The 16,240-nt window shown below is 44.9% G+C and overlaps 1 protein-coding gene across 2 annotated transcripts in view; it reads left to right on the forward strand.

Annotated features, from left to right (window-relative positions):
* The window catches only part of TULP3 (TUB like protein 3), a 94,777-nt gene that overhangs the window by 1,899 nt on the left and 76,638 nt on the right, over positions 1-16,240 (forward strand). The window contains exon 2 of one of the 2 annotated variants that reach the window (XM_037913256.2): positions 3,586-3,844. In XM_037913256.2, coding sequence (XP_037769184.1) covers positions 3,828-3,844 — 17 coding nt within the window. In that variant the 5' untranslated portion in view covers positions 3,586-3,827. Of the gene's footprint in view, positions 1-3,585; positions 3,845-8,243; positions 9,027-16,240 lie in introns of those variants that run through there. The other variant, XM_037913250.2, reaches the window with a different exon arrangement.

Below are 16,240 nucleotides of genomic sequence, written 5' to 3' on the forward strand. Positions count from 1 at the left end.
TCTAATTTCAATACCTGGAAAGATATTAGAACAAACTTATTAAGCAATCAATTTGTAAGCATGTGGTGGATAATAGGGTTATAAGGACTAGCTAGCATGGATTTGTCAAGAACAAATCATGCCAAACCAACTTCACTTTTTTCTTTGACAGGGTTACTGGTGTAGTGGATAGGGAGGAAGCTATAGATGTGATATATCTTCATTTTAGTCCCATGTGACATTCTGTTAAGCAAACTAGGGAAATGTGGTCTAGATGAGATTATTATAAGATAGAGTGCATAAATGAGTGCAGCCTTGCAACCAAAGAATAGTTATCCATGGTTTGCTGTCAAGGTGTCTCTAGGGGGTCCCATGGGGATTAGAACTGAGTCTAGTGTTATTGAATATTTTCATTAATGACTTGGCTAATGGAGTTGAGAGTAGGCTTGTAAAACTGGCAGATGACCCCATGCTGGGAGGGGTTGCTAGCACTCTGGAGGACAGGATTAGAATTTAAAACAATCTTGACTAATCGTAGAATTGGTCTGAATTCTCCAAGATGAAATACAATTAAGACAAGTGTGAAATATTTCACTTAGAAAGGAAAAATCAAATGTACCACTACAAAATGGGGAATAACTGGCTAGGTGGTATTACTGCTGAAAAGGAGCTGAAGGTTACAGTGGATCATAAATTGAATGAGTCTACAATGTGATGCAGCTGTGGAAAAAGGCTAATATTCTGGGGACTTTCAACAAGAGTGTCATATGCAAGCCCTGGGAGGTAATTGTCCCACTTTGCTCAGCATTGGTGAGGCCTCAGCTTGAGTAGTTTGTCCAGTTCTAGACACCACACTTTAGGAAAGTTGTGAACAAATTGGAGAGAGTCCAGAAGAGAGGAACAATAATGATAAAAGGTTTAGAAAACCTGACCTATGAGGAAAGATTTAAAAAAGGGGCGGGGGGGGGAGGAGGCATGTTTAGTTCTTGAAAAAAGAAGACTTGATGGGGGAACCTGATAAGTCTTCAAATATGTTAACGGTTGGTATAAAGAGGATGGTGATTGATTGATCTCCAGCCCCCTCCTGCACCCAAACTCCCTCCCAGAGTCCCTACCCCAGCCTGGTGAAAGTGAGTGAGGTGGGGGAGAGCAAGTGACGGGGGGAGGGGGATGGAGTGAGTGGGGCAGGGCCTTGGGGAAGGGGTGGGTTAGATCCTGGATTGCCCTTAAATTCAAAAAGTGATCTTGGGTGTAAAAAGTTTGGAGACCACTGGACTAGGGTTTACTTGGCCCTGCTTCATCGTCGGGTTGGAGTTGATAACTTCTTGAGGTCCCTTCTAGCCCTACATTTCTTTGATTCTGTGACTCTCTGATATAGCTGGCTTCATGTATCGCTGGTTCTAATTCATATATTTTTAAAGAAATGTATAACAGTTCTTTAAAAATAGCTGACTTGGAACCATCATGTGAGGAACAGAATCATAGAATATCAGGGTTGGAAGGGACCTCAGGAGATCATCTAGTCCAACCCCCTGCTTACAGCAGGACCAATCCCCAACTAAATCATCCCAGCCAGGGCTTTGTCAAGCCTGACCTTGAAAACCTCGAAGGAAAGAGATTCCACCACCTCCCTAGGTAACGCATTCCAGTGCTTCACCACCCTCTTAGTGAAAAAGTTTTTCCTAATCCAACCTAAACCTCCCCCACTGCAACTTGAGACCATTACTCCTTGTTCTGTCATCTGCTACCACTGAGAACAGTCTAGATCCATCCTCTTTGGAACCCCCTTTCAGGTAGTTGAAAGCAGCTATCAAATCCCCCCTCATTCTTCTCTTCCGCAGACTAAACAATCCCGGTTCCCTCAGCCTCTCCTCATAAGTCATGTGCTCCAGTCCCCTAATAATTTTTGTTGCCCTCCGCTGGACGCTTTCCAATTTTTTCACATCCTTCTTGTAGTGTGGGGCCCAAAACTCGACACAGTACTCCAGATGAGGCCTCACCAATGTCAAATAGACGGGAATGATCACGTCCCTCGATCTGCTGGCAATGCCCCTACTTATACATCCCAAAATGCCATTGGCCTTCTTGGCAACAGCGGCACACTGTTGACTCATATCCAGCTTCTCGTCCACTGTAACCCCTAGGTCCTTTTCTGCAGAACTGCTGCCAAGCCATTCGGTCCCTAGTCTGTAGCGGTGCATTGGATTCTTCCGTCCTAAGTGCTGGACTCTGCACTTGTCCTTGTTGAACCTCATCAGATTTCTTTTGGTCCAATCCTCTAATTTGTCTAGGGCCCTCTGTATCCTATCCCTACCGCCAGTGTATCTACCTCTCCTCCCAGTTTAGTGTCATCTGCAAACTTGCTGAGGGTGCAATCCACACCATCCTCCAGATCATTTATGAAGATATTGAACAAAACCGGCCCCAGGACCGACCCTTAGGGCACTCTGCTTGATACCGGCTGCCAACTAGACGTGGAGCCATTGATCACTACCCGTTGAGCCCAACGATCTAGCCCATTTTCTGTCCATCTTATAGTCCATTCGTCCAGCCCATACTTCTTTAACTTGCTGGCAAGAATACTGTGGGAGACCGTGTCAAAAACTTTGCTAAAGTCAAGGAATAACACGTCCACTGCTTTCCCCTCATCCACAGAGCCAGTTATTTCGTCATAGAAGGCAATTAGAATATAGGCAGTTTATTTAAACACTCATTCGTATTACAGTTGCCTTCATTCTCCCTCCTATTAATTTTGAAAAGCTTACTTGCATCTTGACTTAAACTAGATTGTAAACTCTTTAGGGGGCAAAGACTGTCTTCCTATGAGCTTGTACAGTATCCAGCACATGAAGCTCCAGTTCTGTCTGAGGTTTTCAGGAGCAACCCACATTACAAGTTATAATTAAAATATGGATGTGTTTGGTGTTCCAGTGAAAAATGTTGCGTTGAAAAGTCCACTTGCCACTGGGGGTCAGGATGATTTCCCTGACAACAGTGGGGGGCCTAAGACATGTTTCAACTACATTTAAACTTTAGTTTAAAGAAGTCTTTTACTCCTTATGGTTGCAAAGTAAATCAACTAAACGTGAACAAAGTGTAAATGTAACCAAATGCAGTGTCATCTTCTGGAGTCTGTAGATACAGCTACAGCACCTCTACTGTTGCTCAGACCTTTGCAATCAGTAAACTAACAAGATTCTGTTCAGTTTAATTGACTATACAGATCTCCTTGCAGCAGTGAATTTGGCAGGAATTGTGTCAGTTCCATGCTGCTGATGTTGTTTAGTGAAGCTCCTCCCAACAGCAAGGTGGCGCTGGATATATTCACAGTGCGGAGGATGCCCCAGTAAAACAAGTCTATGTGGAGAGGTGCGCACTACAGACTATATCTTGTATAGCAGCCAGAAAGCTCTGATGATTGTGTCCTCAATGGGAGTATGGCTTTGTGTGTGTGTATATACTATAAAACATGTATATTTCCAAATTGTATTAGAATTTTTTTTCTGAGAATGTTGAGACTGATTAGAAGTGTGTTCCCTTTTAAAAAAAAAAAAAAAAAGTTGCCAGTTTGTATGATGGTTTCACATCCCCGTTTGCTTTCTGCAGATTTGGGTGCAGTTTGTCATCTCTTTCCTCTTCTCCTAACTGGCTCCACCAGGCATCATGAGGTTTCTTAGCGACTTTCTCACACCTTTTGATGCCTCCAAAGAAGAAATGCATCCGCCAGGCCCACAAGGCACAACTGCAGTTCCTTGAAACCCCAAGAGAGGGGCCTATGCATCACTATGGATCTCCACTGCCTTTGGCTGAGAACCCAAGACATGTTTCTACCAAACCTCTAGACCAGAATGCCTCCATCTCATGGGTAGGTGCAGGTTTCCTTCCCTTTAGTTTCTTACAACAATTGTTCTCAGCATTCTTCTGCATATCTTAACAAAGAGCTGTTTGGACTGGATCTTGGGCATGTATAGCAAACACTCCCTTATTCATTTTTGTGTTCTCTAGCTGGTTATGGTGTTTGAGTTGCTTGAAATCCCAGTCTTGCAGTCACAAGCAGGCCAAGTTGAATTGCAGATTGGAGTGCTCACATCTGAATGGGATATGGTGGCTGCCAGCTGGTAATACAGAGTTCCCTGTCTTGTAAACTAGCATGGTGGCATGAAAAGTTTGGGATCCATATGTGAGGGAGATTCTTTTTGGTTTTTACGGTAACTGAAAACCTTGGAAATGGAAAGTAGAATACTTTTTAGTTTTATTCTGTATTGGATTTGATACTTAAAATACAGCAACTATTTCAAATTGGGGGTGTACCTCTCAACCCTCCAGCAACTAAATGTGACACCTTCCTGCTCAACTATGATATAAAATAGAGCCTGCATCTTAACTGTGGTTCTCTTATTTAATATGCATTTTTTAATAATCTCAATTTTGATAGCTTGCATTTCTGTTGTCGCATTTACACAAATAAACAGAGACTCTCCGGTCTCTGTGGGATGGAGTTAAATGTTGGGTTAAAATGGATGTTATACTTTGTAATGTATATGGTTGAAAGGCAGAGTACTTGATGTAAGGTGATGAGGCCTACTTCCAGAAATGCAGTGTGGTAAGGAGCAGGGAGTTGCTTCTTGCATTAGCCAGCCACTTGGTGAGAAATGCAGTCTGCTCCAAAGGCCAGTGTATTGCTTGGAAACAAACTAGTACGTGCCTGGGGTCAGTGTGAATCTGTTTGAAGATCAAGCCTTGTGCGAAAGTGGGGAGAGGACGTGTTTGTTTTCAAAGGCTTTAGCAGTGCTACATAGACTACAAACCAAGAGTGAACAACAAGAGACGCAGCTGATTAGAAAAATTATCTTATCAAGTTGAGACACCAATAACCCCCTCTCCAACATGATAAAGGGGCACTACCAAGATAATTGTATTTACTAATCATGTTCACTTTTCACTGCTCATGCATTTTGTTGATGTCTTGCATTTCGCTCGATTGGACAACACTGCTCAGCTTTACTGTTATGCTTCATTTAGGTCAATGCTCTTTTTCTGGGTTGTCAACACCACAACGAACTCTTTAAAAAATAAACAGGTTTTTATTGATAACAATTAAAATTTCCGTTTTTCTGTTAAATTTTGTTAACGTGATATTACTTGGTTTCAATCAAAAGAAAATGTTGAGCCTGAAGTAAGCTGGCAAATAGATTCTCTGTACTAGAAATTCAAGGCAGGGTGATAAAGCAGGCTTCAGGCAGATACTGTGGTAAGAGCATAGTGCAAATATCTAGATAGCATTTTTGAAGCAGTAATCTATGTACCTTAATCCTGCCCTCCTTTCCATTTTTATGTGTGTTTTAATCCTCTGCTTTTCCCCACACAGTTCTTCCAACATACCCAAATATTGTTGAGGGGGCAATTAGGTTTCTGGTCAATCAGTCCGAGGATACTTTTATCATGACATACAACGGTTTTTTTTTTAAGCAAACGTGCAGTTGTTCAGTGGGAGCTGCCTGTCCTTGCAGAAACCATCACCTCAGGCAGCTCTGCTAAATAACACTTAAGTCTCAAAGCTTTTTAACAAAGCAATCCCAAGGAGCAAGGATTCAAACTTGAATGAAACACTCCACCAGCCCCAGAGACCTGGAGTTATCTCTGTTAGATTTTAAATTTCTTTTCGTTGATTTTTTTTTTTTTAAAGCAGAGCATTTTAAACATGCTTCAGGCAGTCAGCTGTATGGGTTCTAAAACAGTGAGTAAAACGGTTGCTGAGAGGAGGTAGACTCTGTGTGTATCTGGAACAATGGAAAATTTTCAAATGTACAATGGACTTATTTGGATACATCTGAGGAGTATTCAGTTAATAAGTAGTGTCACAGTTACTGAGCTAACGGCACCCCTGGCCCCTCCTGGTCTCTTTTGAGTGCACTGCTGCTTAGGTGTCAGACCTTGAGACATCACCTCTCTTGGGATGGACTCTCACAATTTTCTCACTTTTAGACTGGGCCCTGAGTAGCCATCCGCTGTGTATCAACTGCGATTTCCTCACCATGTCTGCCTTATATTCAGTACTTGCAGTTTCCTCCCTCTGTGACCAATGTCAGTGGTATCCAGTTACCAAACAGCCTTTTTAAATTATTTATTTTTGAACAAAAGCATTTCAGAGAAAATAGATCTTAAAATAATAAACAGACTGTGTGGACGTCCAGGTGTCTTTCACATGGGAATCTTGGTAAATTTAACTTCCTAAAGACTCCTCAGTGGAGTCTTTCTTTGTCAGCTTGTCTCCTTGGACAACCCTCTGGCAATGGACAACCTCTTCCCCCTCATAGGGCTTTTAACTGTTTGGTATCCTTGTGATCTCCAGGCTCCCAGCCTGACAAAACAAGGCTTGCAGCTTCGCTGGAGACAGGATAGGATCCTCAAAGTCAATAGCTTTCCCTGTTTCAAATGTATGCCAGGATGTTCTTATTTGGGCAGCCATTATGTTGGCTTCCTGTTCAGTCCCCACTGAATTAAAACAGTATAGGTATATGATATAAAGTCTCTCAATAACTCGGTTACTTATCAGTATTCTTTGATTACACAGCAACTCCACAACAATCACAACTAGTACCCAGGTTTCTTGGCTCCCCTCAGTGCTAGGAGAAAGTGAGATATATTAGGAAACGGAAAGTTTCAATCAGAACCCAGTAATGAAAGGGAGCTAATAGGAAGATTGTGGGACTCATTTTTGAGAATAAATAAATCTCTATCATAATACTTTAATAAACGGTGGAACAGGGATCTGCCATTTTTTTCTGTTTGACTTAGGAAACGTTCAGGATCTGAATGCATGACAGAGACTGGAGACTTACAAAGTTGTTGTTTACCTTTTATAATATAATCTTAGAGTTCAGTAGCTTGCTGCGCACTAACATCCCATGTGGACACTGCTACAGTGCAGTGAAAGTCCTGGAGTGCCATAGATATAAATATGCAAATAGGATCACTTTATCAGTAAGACTTTTGTGTGTGTGTGTGTGAGACACTGACAGTCTTGCAACCTAAGTCTGGGATCCAAGAATCTAGATGGTTCTCTACTACTTATGCATCATCATCTGTAATAAAGGTCCTGCAAATCAAATTCTGCCCTTAGAGAAACCAGTACAGCCTCAGTGGAACTCATTGAAATTTTGTAAACAATTTTGTTGATGCACAGGAAGGAACACAATCACTCTTTGAACTGTGATTCTGCGGGGATAAGAGATTGACATAGCAGTTGATTTAGTTTATCACTGAAATAAGCAAACAAGACTTTTGAATATATTTAGGGAAGGAGGTGCATTTATATATAGTCACTTTTCAGAGTAGATTTGTACTTTTTAAGGCATATGTGAGCTTTCCGTTTTTCTCACTCATTTGGATAGTGTGATTTTCCTTTCCAGTCATTACACTGGACTTCCTGCCAAGAAAGCAATAAAATGGCAGCTCTCAAACCAAGAAAGACATGCAGCAGGGGTGGGGAGTAGGGTAGATAGTGGTTGCCTTGTGAAGGAAGTAGGGGGTATGATGAGTCACCCTCTCTGAAGGAAAACAGTTTTTCATCATCTCTGTTTGGCCCCTCAGGTGTCTCCACAGTTTGAAAGCACTGTGTCAACAGGCTCCAAGAGATGTCAGAAGCAGCACCATGTTGCCCGCAGCTTCCAGAGCTGGGATGATAGTCGTGGTTTCCTCCATGTGGGAGGAGTGTGTCGGAAACACACAGTCTGCAAATTTCCTCCTTTAATGTTTGAGGTTTCACAGGCACACTCCTATGCTGGAGCAATAGGGTACTCAGACTCTTGTGGTAACCCAGGGAATTGTGCAAAGACATGCCACATCCAGCCAAAGAGGGACACTACAGCAAAGCCCAGTACCTCAGTCGGCAAGCCTAGGACCTGTGGAAAAGGGGCCACTCAGTTTCCTAACCAGGATGCTGAGCCAGATGTTTTCAGTCCACCAGATCTACGGACTCCAGAGCTGCCCTCTGTGAGAAGCTATGGATGCAATGGTACTTTACCACAGATGAACACCCTCTCTCCAAATCCACACAGTGGCGTTGATCTCTGTGCTGATACCACTGAGAGCCTTGAGCCAACATCTGTACTGGTAAAGGATACCCCAGAGCATGAGTATGGAGTGAAGGTAACATGGAGAAAACGGTCTCACCTGATGAGATACCTGAGGGAGAAGGGGATGCTGAGCCCAAGTGACATCCTAGTTAAGACTGTAACTGCTGATCCCAGTCAGTGCTGATCCCTTTGGAATAGGACAGGCTGCCTTTGACTTGAGGGGCACAATAACTGAAATCCCTTTTTGCTGGCTCCAAAAGTAACGGGCATTGCTAAACCTAGCTGGGAGATCAGTGACAGGATAAAGAGAAGAACCAGGACTTATACTGTAGGCTAAGACTGCTTGGTGCTGCAGAGAGAGGCTCTCTCCCCGCCAGCCCGCCTGAAGATCAGTCTGCACTGGATCGTGATGGGTGGGGGCGTGGCTGAGAGGTTCCTAGTCTCCAAGAGACTTTCTATACCCAGCCCCGGACGTTTCCTTCCTCCCTGCGCCTCGTCTTGGGTTTCCAGACCCTCCCTACGCCCGCCTGGGCCCTGCTCTCTCTGTAGGGGTGGGATGCGCTTTTCGCACCCTGCTCCAGCCGGGGTGAGTGAGCCCACGCTGGCGTCTCTGGGTCCAGCCCTGTTTGCCCCGCCCCGCGCGGCCATTGAGCTATCCCCGCAGCCCCGCCTCGTCGGAGCCTCCGCTGCACAGCAGCCACCGGGGTGCCAGGCACGAGCCAAGAGGGGGTGGTCCTACCACCACCCTGCAATAGGCATGCGCGGATTTACCCCACCCCTTCCAGGCACCAGCCAACGAACGCTCCTGGTGTTGCGTCTTCGGCCAATGGCGCCGCGCCTCAGTGTCGGGTGCGGTTGCTAAGGGCAGCGGCGACGGCCGGGGCTGAGCGCGAGTGGCCAGGATCCCATAGCAACGGCGGGGGTGAGGATGGAGAGCGCGGGGGACCGGGCCGGGCCCCGCGGGGGCAGGTGAGACCCGGGGAGGGAGGTGCGCGGGCGGAGTGGCTCGGGGGGCGGGGTCACCGGGGTTTCGCGGGGCTGGTGTCTGGGCTCTTGCTCCCCGTTGGTATCGAGTGAGGCGCCCCGGGCTCATCCGTCGTGGATGCCGCTGACGGTCCCGGCCAGCAGCACCGGGACACCCCCCCGCGCCCCAGCAGACGCTACCATCGCATCCCCGTTAAATGTTTCCCTGCCCCTCCCCCTTCTTTGTGTGGCAAACCTCCCCAGTCAGGCTGGGCAATGGCCTCTCCCGGCGGGCAGGGCCACTGGCTGTACAGAGCGCGGTGCAGGGCAGCAAATAAACTCGTTGCACTCGGGAATGGCTTGGCTTGGTTTAGTTCATTACGGTATTTTAATCTCGGGTGTTAGCTGTAGCCCTAGGGTATAAAAGCAATAGACTGATGTCTTGACTTTGATGATGTCCCTGACTATTATGTACAATTTTTCAATATCTCAGTGTGTGCAACCCAGTTCCTCACGTACAAAGAGAGCACTTACAGGGGAGGGGTTAAAATATACCAGATGTATTGAAAAATTCTCAGCACTTTAAGGTCCCTGTCCCCCCCAATATCCCCTTCTTTTCCTGAAATTTGTCACAACAGGTCTAGATGATGTGGATAAATATCTCTGTCAGGCAGCCAGACTACGCTCGTGTTCCAGTAGTTGCTGCAGTGGTGGAGAATTTTAAGAAAAGGCTTGTGTCTCTACATAAAGGTTGTTCCATTTTAATTTTATCAGTTTAATTAAATTAGTACAAGGGGTGCAATATGCTGCACTCCTGAGGGAATTCTATGCCAAAAAATAAAAATTCTGTGCACAATATTTTATTTATTGTGGATAATTTTTAATGTGGAGGCTCCTGCATGGCAGTGAGGACTGAGGAGCACAGGCTGCTGCCTGCACAGAGGTGGAAGATCACCCTGCAGCCCTCCCCACTCCGACCCAGGAACTTAGTGGTGAGGCTGCACCCAGCCCTGACATAGGACAAGGGCCGGGCCAGACCTGCCCCAGAAACAGCTTGGAGCCTTGCACTTCTGTGCCAGGTGTACCAGTTGTGGGCAGGCCACCTCAGCCCAGCATGATCCAAGTGTAGAGGGGCTTGGTGTGGGGTGAGAAGGTTCTGTGTGGACCAAACTGGGTGCGGGGGGGGATCTGGATGCACGGGCTTGTTGCGGGGTTCTAGGTGCAGGGGCAATGGGACTCTGCAGGGGGGTCCAGGTGAAGGTGGTTGGGGCTCAGCTGTGGGGGGGAGTCTGGATGTAGGATGGGACTCGGCGGGGGGGGCGTTACGTGCAGCATCTGGGTGCTGGGGGAGTAGGGCTTGGTGGGGTGGGTGTTCGATGGGTCTGCTTAACGGGGGAGCTCCAGCTGTTGCTGAGGGGATGCTGCATGCCAGGCTCCTCTTCTCCCTCCAGTCCCCTTCTGTTTCCCATCTCCTCCCCCTTCTTCTCACCACTGTCCCCTGACCCTATCCACCTCCCCTCACTCCCACATTCTCCTCCCCCTGCCCTATCCCACCCCCTTCCTTCCTCACTGCCTCTTCATCCCACCCTCTTCTCCCATTTCCTCTGCCCACCCCACCCCCGTTCCCTCCCGTTGTCCAGAAAACAGGATGGTTCCCAGCACACACAGAAGGGGAGCATGGCCAGCACTAGGACGCAGGAGGTGACGTCAAGCTGCAGAGTCAGTGGAGCTGAGCGGCACCCTGCTTCACCCAGGCAGCTCTGGATAGCAGAAATGGGGGCGGGGCAGTGGCATGCCACCCCGTATGCCCCCCATGCCTCACCTCTGGGGGGCAATGCCCCCTGCCCCACCAAACTATGACCATAGGCGTCCCCAGCCCTTTCCCTCCCCCCAGTGCAGCTTCCCTTTTCTTCCCTGTCATTTTCTGCTGGGAAGTAAATCTGTGGGGAGAACATAAGAATGGCCTTACTGGGTCAGACCAATGGTCCATCTAGCCCAGTATCCTGTCCTCTGACAGTGGCCAGTGTCAGGTGCTCCAGAGGGGATGAACAGAATAGGTAATCATCACCTGTCTCTCATTCCCAGCTCCTGGCAAACAGAGGCTAGGGACACCATTCCTACCCACCCTGGCTAATAGCCATTGATGGACCTATCCTCCCTGAATTTATCTAGTTCTTTTTTGAACCCTGTTATGGTCTTGGCCTTCACAACATGCTCTGGCAAGGAGTTGACTGCGTTGTGTGAAGAAATACTTCCTTTTATTTGTTTTAAACCTGCTGCCTATTAATTTCATTTGGTGACCCCTAGTTCTTGTGTTATGAGAAGTAGTAAACAACACTTCCTTATCTACTTTCTCTACACCAGCCATGATTTTATAGACTTCAATCATATCTCTCCTTAGCCGTCTCTTTTCCGAGATAAAAAGTCCCAGCCTTATTAATCTCTCCTAATACGGAAGCCTAATCCCTAATCATTTTTGGTGCTATTTTCTGAACCTTTTCCAATTCCAATATACCTTTTTTTGAGGTGGAGCGACCACATGTGCACAGAGTATTCAAGATGTGGGTGTACCATTGATTTATATAGAGGCAACATGATATTTTCTGTCCTATTATCTATCCCTTTCTTAATTATTCCCAGCATTGTGTTTGCTTTTTTGACTGCCGCAGCACATTGAGTGGATGTTTTCAGAGAACTATCCACAATGACTCCAAGATCTCTTTCTTGAGTGGTAACAGCTAATTTAGACCCCATCATTGTATATGTGTAGTTGGGATTATGCTTTCCAATGTGCATTACTTTGCATTTATCAACATTAAATTTCATCTGCTATTTTGTTGCCCAGTCACCCAGTTTTGAAAGATCCTTTTGTAGCTCTTCGCAGTCTGCCTGGGTCTTAACTATCTTTAGTAATTTTGTATCATCTGCAAATTTTGCCACCTCACTGTTTACCCCTTTTTCCAGATCATTTATGAATATGTTGAATGGGACTCATCCCAGAATAGACCCCTGGGGGACACCACTATTTACCCCTCTCCCTTCTGAAAACAGACCATTTATGCCGACCCTTTGTTTCCTATCTTTTAACCAGTTATCAATCCATGAGAGCACCTTCCCTCTTATCCTGTGGCAGCTTACTTTGCGTAAGAACCTTTGGTGAGGGATCTTGTTAAAGGCTTTCTGAAAATCTAAATACATTATATCCACTGGATCCCCTTGGTGTACATGCTTCTTGAACCCCTCAAAGAATTCTAGCAGATTGGTGAGGCATGATTTCCCTTTACTAAAACCATGTTGACTCTTCCTCAACGAATTATGTTCATCTACATGTCTGACAATATTGTTCTTTATTATAGTTTCAACCAGTTTGCCCGGTACTGAAGTCAGGCTTACAGGGCTGTAATTGCCGGGATCACCTCTGGAGACCTTTTTAAAAATTGGCGTCACATTAGCTATCCTCCAGTCATCTGGTACGGAAGCTGATTTAAATGATAGGTTACAGGCTACAGTTAGTAGTTCTGCAATTTCACATTGAGGTCCTTCAGAACTCTTGAGTGAATACCATCTGGTCTTGGTGACTTATTGCTGTTTAATTTATCAATTTGTTCCAAAACCACCTCTAATGACACCTCAATTTGGGACAGTTCCTCAGATCTGTCACATAAAAAGAATGGCTCAGGTTTGGGAATCTCCCTCACATCCTCAGCCGTGAAGTCTGATGCAAAGAATTCATTTAGTTTCTCCGCAATGGCCTTATCGTCCTTGAATGCTCCTTTTGCACCTTGATCGTCCAGTGGCCCCACTGGTTGTTTAGTAGGCTTCCTGCTTCTGATGTACTTTAAAAAAAAATAAAAAATTTGCTATTACTTTTTGAGTCTTTGGCTAACTGTTCCTCAAATTCTCTTTTGGCCTTCCTAATTGTATTTTTACACTTCATTTGCCAGTGTTTATGCACCTTTCTGTTTTCCTCACTAGGATTTAACTTCCACTTTTTAAAGGATGCCTTTTTGCCTCTCACTGCTTCTTTTACTTTGTTGTTTAGCCATGGTGTTTCTTTTTTTTTTTTTTGGTTTTCTTACTATGTTTTTTAATTTGGGGTATATATTTAAGTTGATCCTCTATTATGGTGTCTTTAAAAAGTTTCCAGGCAGCTTGCAGAGATTTCACTTTTGGCACTGTACCCTTTAATTTCTGTTTAACTAACCTCCTCATTTTTGTGTAGTTCCCCTTTCTGAAATTAAATGCGACAGTGTTGGGCCGCTGTGGTGTTTTTCCTGTCACAGGGATATTAAATTTAATTATATTATGGTCACTATTACCAAGCGGTCCAGCTATATTCACCTCTTGGACCAGATCCTGTGCTCCACTTAGGACTAAATCAAGAATTGCCTCTCCTCTGGTGGGTTCCAGGACCAGCTGCTCCAAGAAGCAGTCATTTAAGGTGTCAGGAAACTTTCTCTGCATCCCATCCTGAGGTGAGATGTACCCAGTCAATATGGGGATAATTGAAATCCCCCATTATTATTATTGAGTTCTTTATTTTAATAGCTTCTCTATTTCCCTGAGCATTTCACAGTCACTCTCACCATCCTTGTCAGACATGAATCGTGACGCAGAATTCCCCCAGGAGTATTAATTAAATATACTTATACTGGTATAGCTTACTGCCATATTGAATGGGGAATAAGCATAAAGATACTGGAACAAATTATTAAACAATTAATTTGTTTAAACCTAGGGGATAAAAAGGTGCTATGTAATAGCCAACATGGATTTGTCAAGAACAAACCATGCCAAAGCAATTTAACTTTTCTTTGGGAGTACTGGCCTAGTGACTATGGGGAAGCAGCAGATGTGATATATCTGGATTTTACTAAGGCTTTTGGCACAGACCAACATGACATTTTTCTAAGCAAACTAGGGAAATTTGGTCTAAACTAAATTACTATAGCCAATAATTAAAGAGTATTTATCAGTGATTTGTTGTTAAATTAAGGACATACAAAGTGTGATCTTCCATGAGTGTATCCTGGATCCAGTACTAGTCAATATTTTCATTAATGACTTGGATAATAGAGTGGAAAGTATGGTTTATAAAATTTGTGGATGACATCAAGCTGGGAGAAGATGGCAAGTACTTTGAAGAACTGGATTAGAATTCAAAATGATCTTGATAAATTGGAAAATTGGTCTGAAATCAATAAAATGAAATTTAATAAAGACAAGTGCAAAGTACTGCATTTATGAATGAAAACAAAATTGGGAATAATTGTCTAGGCAGCACTGCTGCAGGCAAGAAGGTTCTAGTGGATCACACTGAATATGAGTCAAGGGTGTGATGCTGTTGTGAAAAAGGCTGATATCATCGTGGATGTGTTAACAGGAATGTTGTATATGAGACATGGAAGTAATTGTTGTATTCCACTCAGCACTAGTGAGGCCTTAGCTGGAGTACTGTGTTCAGCTTTAGGTATCACACTTTTTTAGTAAACATTTAAACAAACTGGTGAGAGCCCAGAAGAGGGCAACAAAAATAATTTTTTTTTTTTTTAAATGACCTAGGAAAAGTTGAAAAAACTGGGTAGAGTTAGTCTAGCAAAGAGACGGCTGTGTGGGAACATAAGTAAATCTTCAAATATGTAAGAGTTTGTTAAAAACACAATGGTGATCAATTGTTCGCCATGCCCACTGAGGGTAGGACAAGAAGTAATTGGCTTAGTTTGCAGCAAAGGAGATTTAAGTAGGATGTTAGGAAAAACTTTCTAACTATAAGGATAGTAAGCACTGGAGCAACTTACCTAGGGAGATTGTGTGATCCTCGTCCTTGGAGGTTTTTAAGAAAAGATTAGACAAACCCTTGTCAGGAATAGTGTAGGTCGGGGTAGTCCATTATTTTTTGGCAAGGTCCAGATTTCTTGGTCAAGGTAAAGTCAAGGTCCAGTCTCCATAGAAACATTTTTCACACTACAGTAACAATTATATTAAGTAAATAAAAGGATTCATGGTCCATTCAAAAGTGTCTAGTGATCTGGATTTGGCCCACAGTCAACCTACTGACTACCCCTGGTCTAAGTATACTTAATCCTGCCTCAGTGCTGCGAGATGGACTAGATAACCTCTTGAGGTTCCTTCCAGCTCTAAATTTGTATGATTTTCATGGTAAACATATATACCAGTATAACTACATACACACCGGTACCAGTGTAACTATATTGGTTAAAAAAACCCCAGACCCCTAATTGACAGTTATACTAGTACAAAAATTGTGTGTAGACCAGGCCTTAGTGTATGCAAAGCCTTATATTGGTGAGCTGTACGTGTATCCTCTAACTGTGTATGTGCGTAGGAGTGCAGTGTTTCAGCACTTCTGAAATACTTCAGGGAGGCAGTTGTAGGTAAGTAAAGTTGGCTAAGGACTGGTCCACACTACATAGTTAGGTCAGCTTAACTATATCGCTCCAAACTGTAAAGAATTTCATGCCCTATGTGATGTATTTAAGCCAGTGGTCCCCAAACTTTTTACGGTCACGTTGTCCCTTACCCCTGTCCATGTCCCCCCTTCCTCTCCCCTCCCCTCGGAGCCAAGGCCTGGAGTGGGGCTGCAGCTTGGGGTGGGGGGGAGATGCAGACAGGGGTAAGGGGGCAGAGGCTGGGGCCGGCAGCCAGGGCCCCAGGCAAGGGGCCAGCAGCTGGGGCCCTGGGTGGAAGGCCGGCAGCTGGCACCACGAGCAGAGCAGGGTGGTGCTCCCTCCCTGCCCCCTGTGGGGCTCTCCCTGGCCCCAGCCATGCCCCTCTCCCCCCCACCCCCCGAATGTTCCTCCGCACCTCCCTAAGGGTGTGCGCCCCGCAGTTTGGGGACCTCTGACTTAAGGCAACCTAAACTCTGGTGTAGACACTTCTAGCTGGAGGAAAGAACCCCTTCTATCGCTGTAGTAAGTGTCTTACACTACAGCAGCACAACTGCTCCTAGTGTAGACATACTCTAAGACTGTGAAGCTGCAGTTTTGCAACCTTAGCCAACTTGGAGATTCATTTTACTTATTGGCACAAAAAGGCACAGCATGAACATCATCATGTCAAGCTTCCCACGTATTACTTTCTGCTAAATGTGCTGGAGTTCTGACCTGGAGATACTATATCTATGAAATCAAAATCTCCATGCCTCTGCAAATCTTTGGCATCCCTGTTGAGACTACAAGCAAGGATGTAAATAAGATGGT

This window comes from Chelonia mydas, chromosome 1 (genome assembly GCF_015237465.2).
Source record: "Chelonia mydas isolate rCheMyd1 chromosome 1, rCheMyd1.pri.v2, whole genome shotgun sequence".
NCBI lineage: Eukaryota > Metazoa > Chordata > Testudines > Cheloniidae > Chelonia > Chelonia mydas.